Source organism: Mytilus edulis, chromosome 4 (assembly GCF_963676685.1).
Source record: "Mytilus edulis chromosome 4, xbMytEdul2.2, whole genome shotgun sequence".
NCBI lineage: Eukaryota > Metazoa > Mollusca > Bivalvia > Mytilida > Mytilidae > Mytilus > Mytilus edulis.
In genome coordinates, this window is record NC_092347.1 from 98,285,682 (window position 1) to 98,308,690 (window position 23,009).

Consider the following 23,009-nt stretch of genomic DNA (forward strand, 5'->3'; position numbering starts at 1 on the left):
TGGCAAAATCAGATGAAGAGTGGTGAAATACCTTATTTGTTTCTTTTAAAGAAATAATGTTTTCGGCAAACAGGAAGTATAATACAACGTATAAAGAGGCTGAAAATGGGCCCACAGGTACTGCATTACCATCAGATGACTATGACAACATCAGATGACTATGACAACATCAGATGAAGACGAAAATATCAGATGAAGACTAAAACATCAACTGAAGACGAAACATCAGATGAAGCCGAAAACATGAGATGATTGAAAATAAACCAACTACTGACATCATAACCCTCAATATAATCATTTGGGCTCGAAAAAACGTTGCAAGATAGAATGAAATTCATAACAGTGTAGCTATGGCCATTCATTGACTGGGGGAAATTAGGTGAACGTTCGTCTGTAATGCCCACTGCTCACGACGTACTTATCATAGAAATTTAAACTGTGAGGTCACCAAAGGTTCTAAACGCCTAAATAAAATAATTAAAAATACTAATCAGGAATAACCTTTGTAATTTGAAAATAAATAAAAATGGCCTTCAACACGGAGTCTTGGCTGACACCGAACAGCAAGCTATAAAGGTTGAATACTTAAAATTCTTTACTTGATTTTTTGTTATGGTTTGACCATCAATTTTCCTAATATGATATCGCACGTTCTTTCAGATTATTTTTTTTTACTTAATTGGCTTTAAAAGTTACAATGCATGATGTCGTCTGTTTATGTAGTTCATAAGTGTTTTTCGTTTCTCGTTGGTTTTCCCGTTTGAATGGTTTTACACTTTAGTTTTGGGGCCCTCTATAACTTGCTGTTCGGTGTGAAGAAATACGAAAATATTTACATAGACAATGATCAGTCATATGAAACAAGAAACTTACAAGCCAGTTTCAGGACAGTTCTGAGAGAAATGGGTAAGGAGAAAGATTACAAGATAGTTGGCAACCGTCTCGTCAAGAAACAACAATAGGAGTTACTGCGGCTTGGAGTTTGGAACGCACGGGGATGGTCACTGAAGACAAACGACAACTCGCAGTTCCGGAAACTGGTACTGGAGTATTCAAATTGTGATGTGTTTGCCGTCACGGAGACCTTTTTACGTCGTGACGAAAATTTGGAAATAAATGGTTTTAAATTTTATGGAAATAACAGAAAAAATCTTAACAGAAATGCTATTAGGGGATCCGGTGGAGTAGGATTACTAGTGAAATTAGACCTGTTAGAAAATTTTGATTGCGATATTTTGAGTTCAGAATATGAAGGAGTATTATGGATTAAACTTAATTCTAAAGTGAACGATGTATGCTTCTGTATAGCAGTTTGCTATCTGCCACCTGCAGAATCAACTAGGTCACTGGAATCGGATGTATTTTTTCAAAATTTGTTGAAGGATATATATACATACCAAAATATGGGTAAAATTATGATATGTGGTGATTTTAATTCCCGTGTTGGATATAACTTAGATTACATTGAAGGAGTAGATTTAATTAAACCCCGAACAGTTGTTGATGCTACTGAAAATCATCAAGGAGATGTTTTTATTAATTTTCTATGTGATGTAAATTTCGCCATGCTAAATGGCCGTTTTAATGATAGTGATTTTACATGTATTTCTGGATCTGGTAGATCCGTAGTGGATTATATATGTGTGCCTTATGAAGATACCGAGTCTATTTTAGATTTTAAAATTATGTCAATGTCAGATTTAATCGCTGAAATTGGTTACGTCCCGGAGAAAATACCAGATCATTCTCTTTTATACTGTGATATACACGTGCCTATGTGTGATGCTAAATATAACGAGAAATCAGATCACGCGTTCAATCAACGTCGGAAATATAAAGTGTCAGATATTCCAAATGATTTTTTAAAAACCGAAGAGATTTCAAGTAAAGTGCACGAAACCATCCGTAATATTGAAAATTCGATGAGGATTACAAAAGATGTTCAGAATGCATACGACAACTTTCAATCGCTTATTATTTGTGAAATGAATAACAGGTTACCAAGTATTAATTATTCAAACGGAAATATGAAACAGAAAAAGTCTCTATACAAGCCGTACTGGAATGAAACTTTAAGCCGACAATGGGATCAAGCGTGTATAGCTGAAAAAAAGTGGTTAAAAAGTAAAGGATCGAATTCAGCGAAACGTTATCTAAAAGAGGCATTCTGCGCAGAAAGGAAAGCGTTTGACCGTATCAATCGTAAATTCAAACGTCGGTACCAGCAAGAGGAACGTCAAAAATTAGAAGATAAACTTTACTCCTCGAATCAACGTGACTTTTGGCGATCGATAGGTAAAGTGGGAATACATAATGAACGCTCGAAATGCATTCCGTGTGCAATTGTTGATGATAACGGGGTTGTTCAGACAGATAAAGCAGCTGTTCTTGACCGGTGGAAATATGACTTTAAAACTCTGTTCTCGTCCGACAATACAGCTCAACTACCTACAGATAGCGATAACGTTAACACTGAAAGAGACGTATCTGAATTAAATGCGCCAATTACAAGAGATGAAGTATTACAGGCCGTGATCAGTGCAAAAGACAGAAAAGCGACAGGAATCGATGACATTCCGGCCGAAGTGTTGAAGAATGAAGTATCTGTAGACTTACTTTTCGAAATTATAAGTGGATGCTTTCGTATGGGAAAAGTACCATCCCAATGGACAATGGGTGTTATAAATCCGATATTGAAGCCGAATGCAGATGATAATCGGAATCCGTTAAATTATCGCGGAATCACATTAATTTCAGTACCATGCAAGATTTATTGTATTATATTAAATCTAAGACTCAGTCAATGGCTAGAAGAAAATGACTGTTTATGTGACGAACAGAACGGGTTCCGGAAAGGAAGAAGCTGTGAGGAACATATTCACTCCTTATTTTTGACTCTAAACGACCGAAAGATATCGCGTAAATCAACATTTGCGTGTTTCATAGACATGAAAAAGGCTTTCGACACGGTAGACCGTATATTACTCTGGTATAAGTTACAAGCGTTGGGCATCCGTGGTGAATTCTTAAGTGCAGTTCAATCTCTTTATACAGATGTACAATGTACTGTACGGGTTAACAGTGACAATACCCCGTGGTTTGACGTTTCTAGCGGTGTGAAACAGGGCTGTATACTGTCTCCCACGTTGTTTTCTATTTTCATAAACGATTTAGCCAGCAAAATCAACGATCTTAAATGTGGTTTACAGATGGACAACTCTATGCTTAGTATTTTATTATATGCAGACGACATAGTGTTGCTGGCTCCTGATGAAATTAGTTTACAGCGAATGATGGATACGGTTACCGAATGGTGTGAAAATTGGAAGTTAACTATAAATGGTGATAAGACAAAAGTTGTCCATTTCAGACCTTCTACAATGACAATCTCACGAAGTACATTTTCTTGTGGTGGACAATCGATACAGTTCACAGACTCGTACAAATATCTAGGTGTGTGGCTTGATGAGCATATAACGTTTCAAAAGAATGCAAAAGAGCTCGCAAAGTCAGCTAGTCGAGCTCTTGGAGCGGTATATGGAAAAGTGATATCAGCCGGTGGTGTGACCCACAGTGTATTTAATAAACTTTATTCAACTATGGTAGAGCCTATACTCCTCTACGGAAGTGGAATTTGGGGCTTTAAAAACTTTAGCCAAATCTCGACCGTGCAGAATAAAGCATGTAAACTCTTCTTGGGTGTAGGAAAACACACTTCGAATATAGCGACGCGCGGAGATATGGGCTGGACCTCGACCAAGACTAAACTAAGAAAATCGTGTGTACGCTTACTATGTAAACTTTATAGACTTGATGAGAATCGACTCCTAAGTAAGATTTGGAGATGGTCATCCAGAAGAAGAAAAGGTTGGACTTTTGAGGTGAATAAAATTGTGGACAAGGTGGACAGTAATATTGTTGTACAGGACATTGGCGTTTCTGTGAACAATGCAATGCAAGTGGTCCATGAAAAACTCATCAACTTGGACAATGTAGAATGGCGAAATGAACTTTTAAATGATAAAGGCAACCAAGTAAATGGAAACAAACTTCGTACCTATCGACTTTATAAAGACAATGTTAATGTTGAAACATATACCAGAATAAACATTCCAAAATATCAGAGACGATGCATGGCAATGTTTCGCGCTGGCTCGTTACCGCTAGCCCTGGAGACCGGGCGTTACTCCAGGCCGCCTACTCCGCTTGAACATAGACTTTGTAGATACTGTGAACTAGATGAAATAGAAACAGAAAAACATTTTCTAATGACATGTCCATTATATTCAGATTTGAGATATGACTTTTTACTTGAATGCGTTAAATATATTGAAAATTTTAACAGTATGAGTTTAAATGATCAATTTGTTAATATCATGAACTGCGAAGAAATACAGCAATATTTTTGTAAGAGTCTGCATAAATTCTTTTTACGTCGAAAACTTTTCACTTTTAACTAGTGTTAAAACAAGATTAAGGTCAACCTGATTTTTTCTTTAATTTTAATTTATAACTTTATACTGAAGTATTTTTATTTAATGGATTGCAATTTTATTAACTGTGATAGATCTAGTAACATTATTTTACTTTATTTTTATTCATTACTTTTTAATCGCCAAGTTTATTTTGTTTTTACTTAACAGATAACGTATTTGTAAATTAGTGTTAATACAGATTTTTATAAGAATTTAGTTTTGGGGCCCTCTATAACTTGCTGTTCGGTGTGAGCCAAGGCTCCGTGTTGCAGGTCGTACCTTGACCTATAATGATTTACTTTTATGAATTATTACTTGGGAGGAGAGTTGTCTCATTGGCACTCATACCACATCTTCCTATATCTATCTATATCAATACATTTTTTTTCCAACAAAAGAATACATCACAAGAATATAAGTTTTGTAAGAAACGTGAGAAATTGTGTTGGACTTGAAGATAAGGCAAAGTGACAAATATCTGAAAGAATGAATCGTTTTATGGTATTAAACAAAGAAATCAAATGATTTTTTAATTATCCAGAACTCTTCACAAACAAAACCCACATGTATACGCATTGAATAAATAGTAGGCCATTCTTAAATGATCACACCGTAGAAGTAGTTGTGCTCTTAATCAATGAGATATTTTGTGAATTAACCTCATCAACTTAATATTTTTTTTTACAATGGATAAACCTATTTTTTTATTTTTATTAAATAATATCATCTCTGAACATTATTATTCTTATAAATGACACGGTTGTATGTGATGATTATAATAAATATTTAAAACAAATTCCTTTCAAGCTTTGTATCGGAATGTGTAACAAGTGAATATTTCAATCCCCACTGGAGGGCCTCTGACAGACTGGGTGAGCATAAAATCATAGTCGTTGACAAACAAGTTACAACCTACAAACGTTTTACTGTCGACCACACTGTTATGCATTTAATTCTAAATCGTAAACAATAAGTCCTCAAAAGTGGTTTAAATCTGGGTCATCTATGCCTGTGTTAGAAAACTTAGTACTACATTTTATGAACAGTTGGTTTATAGAAAATGACCATAGTTATGCTATTTCAGGTCAACACAGCCAGGAGTACTGACTACTGGGTTCGCGATATCAGAACGGACTATCCTTGACGAGAAACCTTCTATATAAGTGGCACCGATCTGTTTTTTGTCGTGTAAAAGAGTATTCTGATTTTGGAGAAGAAAAAAAAATTTGTTTGCTATAAAATTAGAAAATACGCGAAAATATTTTTTTTAATGTAAGAATATAAATCTACCTCTTGGACCACAAAGGAAGTCTAGGTAAGTATTTGTCAAATCTACAAATTTTATTTATTTAAATCTTGTAATGTCCTCATTTATAAGAAGATGTGGTATGAGTGCAAATGAGACAACTCTCCATCCAAGTCACAATTTGTAAAAGTAAACCAGTAAACATTGTTGTTGTTATCTTAAATCCGAATGACCATTTTTCAAAATCAAGTTGTTCATTCTGAAAGAAGACTGGGCTGCGTCAGGCAACTGTAATTCTACGTGCATGGGTTTGTACATATTTTAAGACAAATATACAAATATTCCTTTACATAAATTAAACAACCATAGCGGTATGTAACTATAACAGGAAGTTCCATTGTTACGATTTTCATGTCGTAATAACATACCTTACGATGATACTAGTCAATGTTGGGACATGTATAATCAACCAACACTCAAGCAATTCATTGTAATATTTCAAAATTGAGTAGTTTTTCACAGGTTCGGATTATTTGGATTTACGTGTCTAAATTAATCATTTGGTTAATATAAGAAAATCATATTCGCCATTTAATGTGTATGCGTTATTTTTAATTTCTAAGTTAAGTAATGAAAATTTTTGATCCGTATATAAAATGCCTCCCAACAAAAGCATTTAACATACCTTCATTTCTATCCTGATACTAGTTTGTGTTTGGGCCTCAATATTAAGGCTTTCGTTTCCTTGTTTCAGTGTTAATGCCGGTATAAGTTCTTTAAAAGCAGATTGTTTATCTAGCGAAGTGACAGCCACACCAGAAGAGGTTTCTGTGGTGCCGTCAGCTTTGACCACACGGGTATGATATGCTGCACTATAGGATGCTATATGTGAATTTGAGTCCTCCGATTCGTGACAAATCACTAAACCAGTTTGGTTAACATGAATGCTTGGAGTGCATCCCATTCCGAACGCAAAGTAGCCTGGTCCAACGTTTTCATCTACAATCCTTGATGGCAGGAATAAATATTATGTTTTGTAAGTTTTGCAGTTTTTAAAGTCCTCCAATGCTAAAGTTTTACGGTAACTTTCGTGAAATTCAACAAAATTAACCCAATATCTATTTCAACACATGTTTATCGATAGATAGCGATTAAAACAAAATATAACTGATTCATAAAACGGTAACAGCTGATTACGACTGTTTCCATTCACAAATGATATAATATTTATTGCAACATAAACGTCTTTTATCATTTTGAACTAGAATCAAAGTTGTTATATAAAAAATAGGTCACGAAATGAAGAAAAACTGTAGAAACTGATAAATAGATCCAGAGTTATATATCACATTAATAGCGGTGCCTCTGACGTCAGACTTTCAAAAGAATAGACAATTATGATGATTATTTATTTATATACTCTCAGAGATAAATCTTACTTCAATTTAGATATCAATTTTCTATAATTCATATAAATCAGTTCGCAGGAGTCATAATCGGATGCAAAATAACTACAGAACAGGTGTCTTTGGTGACGAAAGTTTTCACGTTACCATAGTGATTGACAGGTGTAATTCAGTCGCATAGCGATGAAGTTTACATTGTCTGTGATTTTTAATAAAATCGGTCATTGATAACAAGCAAAAATCGAAACATTGACCACTCGACTTCTGAAACACTCGAAAGTAAAGACGGGTTGATATTTTATGGATGTAAGATTAAATCTTTCTTTTCTCAAGTAGTTATATCAACAATATAAAGCTTTTATGTTTTATAAAACGATTCAAAAATGCATATTTATGTTCTGGCAATAAAAGATTTATTTGAAACAGAGACATAAAATACATTAGTATATGTCTATGCTAGAAATAAATGATAAATATATTATCTTCGACATAGACATGTTTTTTATTTCTTCATTTAGAAAAGTTGAAAACCGATGACTCCGGCCATGATACATGATTAATAGATGTGCATATTTTACCCCCCCCCCTTTATTGTATACAATAAACAATAGTTTTCCTAAGCTTACATTAGTACTTCAGCCTTCGATTATTGGACTGATATCGAACCTTCGCATGATAATACATCTGATATGAAAAATGCCATGTAATCATCTGATTATTGTCAATGAGAAAATTCGTCACTCTGCAGAGACCAAATGAAGTAGATAATAACTATATGCTACCGTACGTCCTTCAGTAATGAGCAAACCACATTCAGCATGTAAGCGGCTTTAAACGGCCTCCAAAATGCATGTGAAATAATTTAAATAGAATACTAACGGCTAATGTATATCAAAAACAAGAAAAATAAAACAAATATCGGGTTGTTGTCGCTTTGACACATTCCCCATTTCCTTTCTCAATTTTATATGATATAATTGCAAAAAAATAAGTCGAACAATTACTGCTGATACGCAAATATCTACTTCTTAATATGAGAAGAAAATGGATGAGTTTCATCCTCAATCTCCTTTATACTGCAGTATTTAAGATAGTTGAAAGGCAAATTCGAGCATTTTTTGTTAGAATATCCCTGAAATCAATAACTTCATTAAGATGCTGAAACATTTTTTTTTCATTGTCAAAAATGTCTGTAATGTTTTTCTGTATAGTGACTGTGTAAAGGTCGACTACAATGCTTCCGTGGTTTTTTTTTTTAATTCTACACGGCATTAATTCTTTATGTAATCGCGTTTATGATAAGATAGTTAGTACTTAAATCAGTCGTTCACAATTCATATTATTCATTTTGATAACTTTTCAAAATTTGAAACTAAACAATACATGAATTGAAAAATATTGTTACAAACCACACGTTTTTTTTAAATATGAAAAATCAGACAAGATTTCTGAGAATATGTCATTAAACATTTAAATTTAAAATTAAGAATGTCAAAACATACGATGTGGAATTATTAGAGGGGTATCAAGTAGGCTATACTGTAGTTTACAACATAGATGATGACAAAAAATACATAAGTAAATAAAAACAACCTACAGCCAATTTCTAAATTGAATTTTACTTTATTATAAACATATCCATGGAAAGTTGAAAGGTAATAAAGTCAAACTTCTGTTGATAAAAATAATCAATTGAAAACGGAATTCAACTGAGACAGTCAATTGTATTCCCTATCATGTCTGGGAACAATCTATTGAGCGCAATGCAGTCAACAGTAATATCCGTAGTATACGTAGCCTATAATGATCCCGCATTTTAACGAAAAATAACATTCACGCTCCATATATGATGGACACTATAGTCTTGTGCTTTATCATTAAAGTCACCGGGAAAAGGAAAAAAACGAAAGTTATACAACACTGCAGCTCAAATGCTCTAAAGAAATAGCTCCGATGTGCGTTTGCTTACACTTGCAAACATTTCCCTTTTTTATACACAACACAACTTAAGAATAATGTTTATTATTAAAATATCAAAACATACTAAATCTACACATAATATTATATTAAACTGTAACATAACAGTACATATCTTTCTACATGGCAAGACTATAAACACTATAATACATTATTGGCTTTCTTGGGGCTACTCATTCACTTAAAAAATTTGGCTTAATTTTAAAAATCTTATCAAAATATGAGAAAAAATGAATATTTCAAACTAATCAAAATATGAGAAAAATAAATTTAAAAAATTGTTCCTGAGGCGATCCCCAGGAATGAGCCTATTGTTCCTCGGCAGGAATGAACCTATTTCCTGGGGCGACCCCCAGGAATGACCTATGTTCCTCGACAGGAATGACCTATTGTTCCTCGACAGGAATGACCTATTGTTCCTCGACAGGAATGACCTATTGTTCCTCGACAGGAATGAGCCTATTTCCTGGGGCGACCCCCAGGAATGAGCCTATTGTTCCTCGCCAGGAATGAACCTATTTCCTGGGGCGACCCCCAGGAATGAGCCTATTGTTCCTGGGGCGATCCCCAGGAATGAACCTATTTGTTCTTCGACAGGAATGAACCTAATTCCTGGGGCGACCCCCAGGAATGAACCTAATTGCTTCTGGGCGATCCCAGCGTAGTAAAAATACTACTTTAAACTACCTATTTGTTCCTCGACAGGAACCTATCTTATGTATTATTGAATTGGGGGAGTATGATTCCCCTGGAATTAAAAAGGCAAAAATACACCTATCATTTCTATATGAGTAGCCCCTTAAACATGAAGTAACAAATATGTACATCTGAAAATAACAAACTAGAAATATAATAGATCTTTCACAATGTAATATAGCAATTTCAAATCATTCTTTTTATAACATCAATTATAGATATATTTTCGACTTCGCTTGAGTGAATGCATGGAAAACACTCATCAGCTTATATGAGAACAAAAACCAACTACTCCGCTATATGAATATTCTTAAATGTTTAGTCAGAATTTAATTATATGGACCTGACTGTAACTAAATAACTCTTTCAGTACTTATAGCATATTTTATCCAATCATGACCTGTAGACTAAATACCCAGTTAATGCACAGGTGTTGTAGGGGAAGGCGGGTGGGATAGCTAATTGTTCTTGCATCCGATACATCGATGCGTTCTCTCAATTTCATCAACAATACTCTAACCCCCCTCTAGGGCACTATTCCTAATAATCTTAAAATAAATGTTATGCAATTGCCTAAGAATAGACTAAGATACTGCCTGCTAATCTTTGATGAACAGATGCATTGTATTGTGTATAAACTATAATTTAATAAATCAAATTTCCTTTTATACACAACACAACTTAAGAATAATGTTTATTATTAAAATATCAAAACATACTAAATCTACACATAATATTATATTAAACTGTAACATAACAGTACATATCTTTCTACATGGCAAGACTATAAACACTATAATACATTATTGGCTTTCTTGGGGCTACTCATTCACTTAAAAAATTTGGCTTAATTTTAAAAATCTTATCAAAATATGAGAAAAAATGAATATTTCAAACTAATCAAAATATGAGAAAAATAAATTTAAAAAATTGTTCCTGAGGCGATCCCCAGGAATGAGCCTATTGTTCCTCGGCAGGAATGAACCTATTTCCTGGGGCGACCCCCAGGAATGACCTATGTTCCTCGACAGGAATGACCTATTGTTCCTCGACAGGAATGACCTATTGTTCCTCGACAGGAATGACCTATTGTTCCTCGACAGGAATGAGCCTATTTCCTGGGGCGACCCCCAGGAATGAGCCTATTGTTCCTCGCCAGGAATGAACCTATTTCCTGGGGCGACCCCCAGGAATGAGCCTATTGTTCCTGGGGCGATCCCCAGGAATGAACCTATTTGTTCCTCGACAGGAATGAACCTAATTCCTGGGGCGACCCCCAGGAATGAACCTAATTGCTTCTGGGCGATCCCAGCGTAGTAAAAATACTACTTTAAACTACCTATTTGTTCCTCGACAGGAACCTATCTGATGTATTATTGAATTGGGGGAGTATGATTCCCCTGGAATTAAAAAGGCAAAAATACACCTATCATTTCTATATGAGTAGCCCCTTAAACATGAAGTAACAAATATGTACATTTGAAAATAACAAACTAGAAATATAATAGATCTTTCACAATGTAATATAGCAATTTCAAATCATTCTTTTTATAACATCAATTATAGATATATTTTCGACTTCGCTTGAGTGAATGCATGGAAAACACTCATCAGCTTATATGAGAACAAAAACCAACTACTCCGCTATATGAATATTCTTAAATGTTTAGTCAGAATTTTATTATATGGACCTGACTGTAACTAAATAACTCTTTCAGTACTTATAGCATATTTTATCCAATCATGACCTGTAGACTAAATACCCAGTTAATGCACAGGTGTTGTAGGGGAAGGCGGGTGGGATAGCTAATTGTTCTTGCATCCGATACATCGATGCGTTCTCTCAATTTCATCAACAATACTCTAACCCCCCTCTAGGGCACTATTCCTAATAATCTTAAAATAAATGTTATGCAATTGCCTAAGAATAGACTAAGATACTGCCTGCTAATCTTTGATGAACAGATGCATTGTATTGTGTATAAACTATAATTTAATAAATCAAATTTCCTTTTATACACAACACAACTTAAGAATAATGTTTATTATTAAAATATCAAAACATACTAAATCTACACATAATATTATATTAAACTGTAACATAACAGTACATATCTTTCTACATGGCAAGACTATAAACACTATAATACATTATTGGCTTTCTTGGGGCTACTCATTCACTTAAAAAATTTGGCTTAATTTTAAAAATCTTATCAAAATATGAGAAAAAATGAATATTTCAAACTAATCAAAATATGAGAAAAATAAATTTAAAAAATTGTTCCTGAGGCGATCCCCAGGAATGAGCCTATTGTTCCTCGGCAGGAATGAACCTATTTCCTGGGGCGACCCCCAGGAATGACCTATGTTCCTCGACAGGAATGACCTATTGTTCCTCGACAGGAATGACCTATTGTTCCTCGACAGGAATGACCTATTGTTCCTCGACAGGAATGAGCCTATTTCCTGGGGCGACCCCCAGGAATGAGCCTATTGTTCCTCGCCAGGAATGAACCTATTTCCTGGGGCGACCCCCAGGAATGAGCCTATTGTTCCTGGGGCGATCCCCAGGAATGAACCTATTTGTTCCTCGACAGGAATGAACCTAATTCCTGGGGCGACCCCCAGGAATGAACCTAATTGCTTCTGGGCGATCCCAGCGTAGTAAAAATACTACTTTAAACTACCTATTTGTTCCTCGACAGGAACCTATCTGATGTATTATTGAATTGGGGGAGTATGATTCCCCTGGAATTAAAAAGGCCAAATGAAATGAGTTCATTAATGAAAGAATGAAAGCCCCCAAGAAATAATAATGCTAAAAAACACATATGTAAAAATAAACAACATTACCAAAACATTAATTTAAAAAATGACACATTATCTGTTGTGCTTTAGAAATAACTCTCTTATCAGTTCTTATATATCTGATATAACAGTCCGATGACCATCTACCAAGTGTTTGTATGATATGATCTTCAATTCCCGCTGCTGCCGCTGAAGTAGCAGCACCAATTCTGAACGAGTGACCACAGAAATCACTTTCCTTATAACCTAGGCGTATTAAAAGCTGTCTTAGATAGTTAATAAATGTTGCCCTGGATAATGGCCTACTTGAATCAAGTTCACTTTCAACAAATAAAGGAAAGTTTGCTAAAGCTCCCAACTGTAAGCGATACTTCAAATACTTGTTCATAATATGCACTGGTCTAAATATATCATTTTCATTTATAGTTATCTCTACTCCTAATCGAAAAGGGTCAGTCTTAGATGTTTTTAGTTTAAGCACAAATCGATCATGTAGTAGGCTGATCTCAACATCATCAATTATAACGCAGTTCAGATAGTCGTCCTTAGTTTTGCAAGTGAACTCTCCACATCGAAGGAAACCAAAGAATGCTGTCACAAAAGCACATTGCAGCATTAGATCCATGAACGGTGAGAAAACGCCTGTTGATAACAAGTTGCATAAACGTTTTAACACCTCTGAAGTAATAGGCAATCTGTTCCTAGAAACATTGTTTTGTGATTTCTTAATACCTCGCATGATATACGGAAGTCTTTCTGTTCCTGCTGTAGGGTCATTAAAACCTGCGCGCAAGTAATGGTATCGTACTCCGGCTATATACATTTTAATAGTATCATGTTGCAAATTTTTACTATTCTTACAATGAGTTGCGAAGTAAATTAAATGGTCCTCAGAAATTGAAGGTAAACACATAATGGAGCCATGTATCCCGCTCATGTTCATGAATGTTATAAAACTCTGTAAGGCTGATCTGTATGTTTGTTTAGTTCTCCGACATAAAGACAAGTCCCATAAATTACGTGCTTGTTGTTCTAAAACATCATTATTTGGGAAGGCAATAGGCAAGGCACTGACATCTCTTCTGCATCCGGTGCTAGTATTCTGAATTTCTGCATCTGATAACGAGAAAGAGAGTCCGCAATATTATTGTTAATACCAGGAATATGTTGAGCATGAATAATAAAATGGTGTGTAGCTGCATGAAAAGTCAACTTTCTCATAAGTTTCATGATACTCTTAACTTTAGACCTGCCTTTCGAAATAATGTCAACTGTACTCATATTGTCGCAATGGAATAATATACGCTTCCTGTTCCAGTTATGACCCCACAAAACACAAGCCATGACTATGGGGTACAGTTCAAAAAATGCCATAGATGTTTGCTCATCCATAACTTCTAAAGGAAAATCTCCCTGGAACCACTGATTTTTGTAAAAACCTGCAAATGATTTTTGTGTAGCATCAGTATATAGTTCCATATCAGCGGCTTCCGTTATATTGTCGTTAATGAAAAAAGATACACCATTCCATTCTTTCAAAAATAACAACCACATATCCAAATCTAATCTACAATCCAAATTTAATTGTATTCTATGGTGAAGTTTCTTTGCTTTGGTTGATAAAGCAATAAGATGTGACACAAAGGATCTTCCATGCAAAATAACTCTTGAAGCAAAATTCATGTGCCCTAAAAGACTGAGGATTTCTTTCTTTGTACAATGTTTTCGGTTGCGAAAAGTCTCAATAAACTCACAAATTCTGTTAACTTTTTCTAAAGGTAGACGGGCTTCCATCAATTCTGAATCTAAAAATATACCTAGGTATTCAATAACTTTACAAGGCCCAACTGTCTTTTTAGCTGATAGAGGAATTCCTAATGAATCAAATATAGCCAACAAAGTGTCTTTGGTTTGGACAGCGTCAGCGCTTTGTGGCTCTATTACTAAAAAATCATCTAATAAATGAAGGATGTTTTTTATACAGTAATTGTTAGTAGCTATCCAGCACACTGCTTGCGAAATGTTGTCAAATATTTTTGGACTTGAACGTGATCCAAAAACTAATTGTTTGAAAAAATAATATTTGTTGTTCCATTTAATACCCTGATAAGGCCATAAATGAGGAGACACTGGAATAATTTTAAACGCATCAGTAATATCGGTTTTAATTAGCCATGCCCCTTGTCCTAATTTTTTAATGATGTCAACTGCATCGTCAATTTTAACATAGCTTAAAGAAAATTCCTCCTTATCTATTAACTCGTTTAAACTAGGATTAAGTTCGTCATCATGTGGCGCAGATAAATCTACTATGAGTCGTTTCTTTCTCGAGTACTTGCCTTCGGCTACTCCTATTGGATTAATACGAAAATGTTCGTACGGTATATTGTGAAATGGTCTGCATAAGTAACCTTTCTGAATTTCAGTATCAATTAAACTGTTGACACTCTCTGGCTGTGACATTGCTGATAGTAAGTTTTTGCATTCTATAGAAAAGTCAGGTAAACATCTTAATCCTGTATGAAAACCATGTTTTAAACCATGAATCAAGTAATCAGTAAATTTGATATCAGGGTGTTTGATCAATTCATATTGTAATCTGTGAACGTTGATAGGTGTGAATAATGATAGATCATAATTTTGTGTATCGTTTACCTCTTCCTGAACATATGCGCCCCACTTTTTTGGGGCCCTTCCTCATTTTTTGACACATTGCATTCATTTAGTGAGTGGTCTTTCTTACATAGTAGACATATGTGAAGATTGTAACACTTTGCATAATTGCAACCTTTCTCTCCATTGTAATTGTTGCATACTTGTCTACCATTATGTTTTACTATTGATCTACCATAAAAGTCAGAATTGGTGCCCTTTGTAGTTGGATAGTTGAGCGTACCCCTAGTACCTTCCTTATGAACTAAAGAGGGACAAAATCCTGTTAGATGCAGTGTGCTGTGACAATGTTCACAAGTGTTAGGCTTAAGATTAGCAAAAATGTTACAAAATAAAGCATTGTTACGCACAGACCAATCAACCATGATATTGTTATAATTTAAATGTGCTGCAGATTGTAGAGAAAACTGCTTGTGATATTCATAGAATCCCCTGCCACCATATCTGGTAGCCATATCCACTATATCTCTTTCATAAAGATCAAGTTCATTCCGCCTCTGGGGATATGCTGAACACATCACATTTTTATAAATACTAAATGCTTGAACAAATTCCCCTATTGACAATGATCTATTCAATCTGGGATCTGGTTTATTGTGATACGGAAACTGTTCAATGTTATCGCTGCACAGGCCAGCGTAAAAAGGTATTAACAGGGATGCAAGATTAACGTCCCTACCTGCTGTAATGTTATTTCTTAGTTGGGGGGAAATAGTTTCCACCAAAGGCAGTGATTCTGCCGAATACCCGTAACAGGTACGTTTGTATCCTCTTGTATCAACTTCTCGGGCCTGGGCTTCACTTCCTGCAGCGGCTGTAGGAACATGCCTGTTGAAGGACGATGTCTGAAAGCTTTGCATAGCCGATTCAATGGAGTAGTTCCCTGTAGAACTGGGAGATGTAATTGGAACTGAAGTAATAGTGTTTTGAATAGGTTGACTGTCGTCGACAGAATCATTTACAACTGGAGATCTTGAGGAAGTTGATGGTACTATCGGACTTGTACTGATATTGTTATTTTGCGGAAGATTGTTGGTTAAAACAGTTACTTTATTATTCAAAGAAATAACATTCTGTTGTAGATTTTGAACATTGGAAGACAGTTTAGACACGAGATCGACTAAAACTGCCGTTCTGTCGTTATTGTTATTGTTTACATTTGGTGTTGCATTCTGGGATCGCGCACTACTCTCTTGAGGAACTGCTAACATGGTGTCATGGCCGCCGTCGCTTACGTCATCTACACTCGAAGTCGCTGGTCTCAATAAACGGACTAACGCCATTCTCTTAGCATTAGTTGGGAATGTAATGTTTTTAGATATTAACTCGGAACGGAGTCTATTTACAGTCCAGTTTTCCAACAATTCTGGATCATAGGGTGCCTGTCTCTTTCTACCTTGGCGTTTAGGACCCATGTTGTTCACAATGGAAAAAACGAAACTATAGTCTATCAATACTCAATAAGATATCCAAGAACTATTTCCATGTCAATTAAATGTTAATGTTTCGATACTAGATAAATTTCGAACTATATGATTTGATAACAGTAAATATATAGCTAATTGTTCTTGCATCCGATACATCGATGCGTTCTCTCAATTTCATCAACAATACTCTAACCCCCCTCTAGGGCACTATTCCTAATAATCTTAAAATAAATGTTATGCAATTGCCTAAGAATAGACTAAGATACTGCCTGCTAATCTTTGATGAACAGATGCATTGTATTGTGTATAAACTATAATTTAATAAATCAAATTTCCTAAAAAACAAATGTTTCTTCAAGAAGTTCTTACTTCACGCAGCGCTTTATAATGATGAATGATTGTTAGTACAAAAACCACACAACCGTACCCTTTTTTCTTCTCGTTTTTTCTTCTTGAAGTATGATTTCTTGACTGTTTTCTTCTTCTCATGGTGTTTACTACTGCTGTCATGCCTTTCATGTTTCCTGTCGTGTGTCGGGGGAATATAGCGGGGAGTAACTCCAACTACTGATATTGTATCTGATACCTGAAAGCATAAAGAAATAGATGGAGGTTTCCTCCAAACAAGGGCGATAATTATAGGGGTCTCATTTAGGGGTTCTGATCCTGGATCCCGCTTACACTATGTTCGTCATCTTCGCTAGCCAACTTTAAGGGTTCCGATCCACTCCCGTTCTCTTCCCCTTATAGCTAGCCAACTGCAAGGGTTCCGATCCACTCCCGTTCTCTTCCCCTTAGCTAGCCAACTGCAAGGGTTCCGATCCACTCCCGTTCTCTTCCCCTTAGCTAGCCAACTGCAAGGGTTCCGATCCACTCCCGTTCTCTTCCCCTTAGCTAGCGAAGATGTATGTTCGTAAGCAAAAAAAAAACCGACCGTGTGCGAGGGCTGTATAGCCAGTCAAGGTCGTTAAACACCACCACATATTCGTAAGCAATTCTCATTTTTTTTTGTAATTTCTCGCGTCCCGCTAGACTTCATTTCCCGTTTTCACTGCAAAATAATATGACTTTCACGTGTCACGCTTACAAAAAATCGGCAATCCCGCGTCACGCTTTGACCCCAATGAGACCCACACTTATGTGGGTCGGAGGAATGTAGCGGGAAGTAACTCCAACTACTGATATTGTATCTGATACCTGAAATCACATAAGTTTCCTCCTAACAAGGGCGATCATTATGTGGATCGGGGGGAATGTAGAAGGAAGTAATCCAACCACTGATATTGTATCTTATACCTGAAATCACATAAGATTCCTCCTAACAAGGGCGATAGTTATGTGGGTCGGGGTAATGTAGCGGGAAGTAACTCCAACTACTGATATTGTATCTAATACCTGAAATCACATAAGTTTCCTCCTTATAAGGGCAGAAATTAAAATGTCTATGACATGGTAAATTAATGTATGACCGAAATTATATGTCAATGTTTACCCCCTGCGTGAATAAATCACATGACAAATACATGTATAATACTGAGTCTGTAAACGTGAACCTTTTCGCTATTTTTGCAATCAAGTAAAATTCTCGAAAATATTTCCCGCACGAATAATCAGACATGAAATTCAACTATATATTATAAGTCTTGCATGTACAGTTAGACAACTAAAATCACCGTGTAGAACGCCACATACGGGGTGTCGGCTATGCTTGACACGGGGTTGCGGTTTCGAAGCGAAGAAAAATGTAAATGACAAGTTCAAGCGTAAAATTTTTCTTTGAGAATTGTTAGTATACCAAAATAATGTATTGCACGGAAGGAACCGAACCATAATCTATTTCCAGCAACAAGAAGCAGACGTTGTCAGTGCTATATGTTTTCTCAAACACCTCTCTCTAGTTTCTGTGGTGTAGATTTTTAGGCGTCATATGCAAGGTTTAGGATACAAACTATGTTAGACGTTTCTTTCCCGTATGATTTATATAGAAATGAATTCCTATAATGGAATTTAATCAAATTCCCGCCGCTCAGTCTTAGTTTAAATTAATTGGGTGTAAAACTCCGGCAATTTTCTTCAAAATATAATGTGTAGCTTGGGGTGTCAGATTTTGAGTCCCAAGGGGTAGAGGCATTTATTAAAAAAATATTTCGTTATACATTGCATGTACATTGGTTAATATAAAATTGAATGAATTTAAATTTTCTGAATTATCCATTTATTCTACTTTCATCCCAATAATTTATTTATGTTATAGGTTTTTTTTTATTGAAGTATTAACATACAACAAACATGGAACTGTCACCATATATTTTAGCATATCTGCTACAGCAACTTTTGTACCAGTGTGGACAAGGGCAAGGATTTCTGTCTTACTGGTGGAAACCTTTAACCTAATTTCCTTGCATTCGTATCACATATATAGTGCTCACTTATGATTAATCAGAACGATAGTTGTATGTGTGAGTGTATGCGAGTGGGCGAGAAAGGCTTTTTATTTTTACTTTATGTGATTACATAGATATAGGAAGATGTGGTGTGAGTGCCAATGAGACAACTCTCCATACAAATAACAATTTAAAAAGTAAACCATTATAGGTTAAAGTACGGCCTTCAACACGGAGCCTTGGCTCACACCGAACAACAACAGCTATAAAGGGCCCCAAAATTACTAGTGTAAAACCATTCAAACGGGAAAACCAACGGTCTAATCTATATAAACAAAACGAGAAACGAGAAACACGTATATATTACATAAACAAACGACAACTACTGTACATCAGATTCCTGACTTAGGACAGGTGCAAACATTTACAGCGGAATTAAACGTTTTAATGGATCCAAACCTTCTCCCTTTTTCTGAAACAATAGCATAACATCACAACAAAGAAAAACATACGATAAAATATCAATTGGCAGACTTAACTCAATCAAAAAACGTATGATTAAACAATGAACGAATAAATTTGATCTGCGATATCTGAATACAAATGCACAGTTAATTAAATATTAGAGACAAACATTCATGACCAAAAAGCTAACAAACAAATTCAAACACAGGACATGACTGAGAAATATTTAACCAATCAATGTTCACTTTAGAAAAAAACCGTTTTTTTTTATAATCTTGAAGTTTATACAAATGTTGTAAGAATAAGTGAAAAATTGAAGATATTACAAATGATCAAAGCTGGTGTACAGACAAGATCCATATAAATAAAAAATAACAAAAAAGCATTATAAACAGTATCAACAGGTCGAATTAACAAGAAAATACGATTTGAGAGTACTCGCAGTTACTGACAGCTAGTTAAAAGCCAAAACCAATTAATAATAAAAAATCATGCATCAGAGACTAAAATCGACTAAAACACATCACAGGGATTTAGTATTTTAACGTCATTAATAGTCAAAGAAGACATGACTTGTGCAATGACAAAAATAAATACATCTCGCCTCAAAAGATAATGAAATTTAGTTATGTTTTAATTTGCTAATGACAATATCAATATTAGTGCCAATGTGAACTATATTCAGAGATCTTATTACAATATTGGTACGATAACCCTTACTTATAAGTTTGTTTAAAGGTTCGATGAGTTTACAAGGATCACATAGTGATTTCCTCGCTTTAAGTACAATATTACCATAAAATTTAGGATGTGAAATACCATTTTTAATAAGCTTTCTACAGGTATAGCCAAATTTACTAATAAAATCTTTGTATCTATGAAAGAATTTAGTAAAAGTTTTAAGTAATTTATGGTATCGAAATCCCCGACACAACAATTTACCAGTGATGCATTGATTACGTTCGTTAAAATCTATGACATCAGAACACACACGGGCAAACCGAACGAGTTGCGATATATAAACACCGTATGATGGAGCCAAAGGCACATCGCCGTCTAAAAAAGGAAAATTAACAATAGGAAATGAAAAATCGTCTCTTTTGTCGTAAATTTTAGTGTGAAGTTTCCCGTTTGAAATTGAAATGTCTAAATCTAGAAAAGGACAACTGCTGCTGTTTATGTTAGATTAAGTTCGTTTGGGTAAATTTCTGAAGTATATTTAGAGAACTCTGGATTATTCAACGAAAAAATATCATCCAGATAACGGTAGGTATTTTTGAATGTATCAACCAAATGTAACAACTTTACTAAGTTTGGTCATAAACTGAGATTCATAGCAATATAGAAATAAATCTGCTATTAAAGGGGCACAGTTGGTGCCCATAGGAATACCTACTACCTGACGATACACTTTATCGCCGAAACGTACATAAATGTTATCAAGCAGAAAGTTTAAAGCTTCAATCATATCCTCACATTTCCAGTAAGTGTATCTAGCATACTTTCCTTTTTCGTTACAGAAAAAGGCCTTAAACGAGTTACAGCAAATAAAATTACAATGAGATTTTTCGAAAGACCATTTTATCAAATACAAAAACTTTTTCTTTATAAGATTGTGTGGAAGTACATGCTTGTTATGAGCCCTTTGATTAGGAAATAAAATATCTTTATCTTTATATTATGATTGGACATTTTTGAAATGCCAGTTTTTCATGTAGGATATTCTAACCTTCTTAAATTGTCCGTTCATAAATTTTGAAATGGTTAGAAACTTCCTTGCACTGACAAAGTTGATATCTATACTATTAAACAAGAAGACCTCATTTTTGGTGTCGCTTCTCTTCTTTCCACAATAAATTAATCAACACGACTCTGTGTCCTATATGTACAGTGCAAAGTCGCATTTGTCATCCATTCATATGATTATTCAGATTGAGTTATTTTGGGAGAAAAACGAGAAAAAGGGCATCCGGATATTGTCCCGTCATTGGACAAAATTTTAAGTCAGATTATACTTCCGGTTTGCGTTTTTCTGTATATATCCAATAAAATATTTGAATTTGAATATTTGAATTTGTATACTTTGAACAAACAAATAGTACGAATAAAGTGTATTTTAATTATGTTCAGAGTTTATTAAATGGAGAGGGTCTGTATACTTTGTCAATTGACCACCATGGATCGATTACTAAACTAAGAATTGAAAGTAAATACACTTAATTTATATAGTAATATACAGATAAGCGCTAAAATTATTCATGTGAACTTTTGATACCTTTTCTGAAATTCTCCATTCATTAAATATTTTACAAAATTCATTGATAACAAAAAAAAAGATGTGGTATGATTGCCATGTTGAGACCACTCTCCACAAGAGACCAAAATAACACAGAAATTTACGACTATAGGTCACCGTACGGCCTTCAACAACGAGCAAAGCCCATTCCGCATACTCAGCTTAAAAAATTCAAACGAGAAAACTAGCGGCCTTATTTATGCACAAAAAAAGGAACGAAAAACAAATATGTAACACACAAACAAACTACAACCACTGAACTACAGGCTCCTTACTTAAATGTTCATAACATACTAAATGTATGTTCATATTGAAATTGATAGAAAACCAAAAATTGGGAATTTTGGAAATGAAGGAGGAGGTATAAAACTTCTAACAACACTTTACATACTTTTAACTCCGCTCTGAATGCCCGCGATTTCGCGGGTGTGTTCTAGTGAAATTGATTTGGCTATATTTTTTTTGGGTCCTTTTTGGTATAAACTGTTCAACCTTTTAGGTGTCTATACATCCTTGACTTTCAAATATTCGGCTTCGAGCGTTCCTGATTAAGGTAAATCCAGGAAACGCTTCGATCGAATTAAATTTAGAACGTGTTGTTTTCATTTTTTTTCAACCATATGAAGTCGCGGGAAATGTTTTTTAATGAACAAAGAAAGATAACTCAAAAATAAAAGGTTATGCAAATTTATTTCTTGTTTTTTTTTTTTCAGGTTATTTTTTTTAGGAACTTTTTTTTATTTTAAATAAACGTATAATACAAGTGATTGAAAGTAATAAAAAAAAGAGTCTCACTAGAGTCATCTGAATTGCTCACCTGGTAAACATATGCCACTTTGATATTATTATTTTAGTTTTATTGCAATCAGTTATTTTATTTTCGTAGATCTTTTATTACTGATCACTTTATATATTTTAGACAAAAACACAAACAGATAATTTACAAAAAATTGCTAGTTTTGGGGAATTGTTCCTTAACAAGTCATCCAATGGTTTCAACCCTAATTAATTTTTGCTACTAGTATTTATACAGTTTCTACCTCGCAGTCTATTATGAATATTATAGTTTGCGCAGTTATGAAAATCGTATATACTATTCCGAAAAAAACTACAAATTGTTTTATCAAATTTTACAATAGTCTTAAATAAGGACAAC

At 34.7% G+C, this 23,009-nt stretch overlaps 2 protein-coding genes across 18 annotated transcripts in view; both read right to left on the reverse strand.

Moving 5' to 3' along the window:
- Nucleotides 1-23,009, reverse strand: part of LOC139521209 (high affinity cAMP-specific and IBMX-insensitive 3',5'-cyclic phosphodiesterase 8B-like) — a 136,496-nt gene that overhangs the window by 108,126 nt on the left and 5,361 nt on the right. For 8 of the 14 annotated variants that reach the window (XM_071314592.1, XM_071314587.1, XM_071314591.1 and 5 more), the window contains exon 1: nt 6,407-6,700. In XM_071314592.1, coding sequence (XP_071170693.1) covers nt 6,407-6,685 — 279 coding nt within the window. In that variant the 5' untranslated portion in view covers nt 6,686-6,700. Of the gene's footprint in view, nt 1-6,406; nt 6,713-17,135; nt 17,295-23,009 lie in introns of those variants that run through there. The other 6 variants (XM_071314597.1, XM_071314594.1, XM_071314593.1 and 3 more) reach the window with 3 other exon arrangements.
- On the reverse strand, nt 9,153-15,289 carry LOC139521211 (uncharacterized). Of its 4 annotated transcripts, none has more exons than XM_071314619.1 (2): nt 10,786-15,289; nt 9,153-9,563 (listed from the first exon to the last, which is right to left on the reverse strand). In XM_071314619.1, exon 1 carries the CDS (start codon nt 15,069-15,071, stop codon nt 13,641-13,643), a length of 1,431 nt encoding a protein of 476 aa, XP_071170720.1. In that variant the 5' UTR covers nt 15,072-15,289; the 3' UTR covers nt 9,153-9,563; nt 10,786-13,640. The 4 variants fall into 4 exon arrangements, with proteins under 4 accessions (XP_071170720.1, XP_071170721.1, XP_071170723.1 ...); XM_071314620.1 differs by lacking the exon at nt 9,153-9,563 and having other exon boundaries at nt 9,701-12,405; nt 12,437-15,289; XM_071314622.1 differs by lacking the exon at nt 9,153-9,563 and having other exon boundaries at nt 9,701-10,911; nt 12,134-15,289.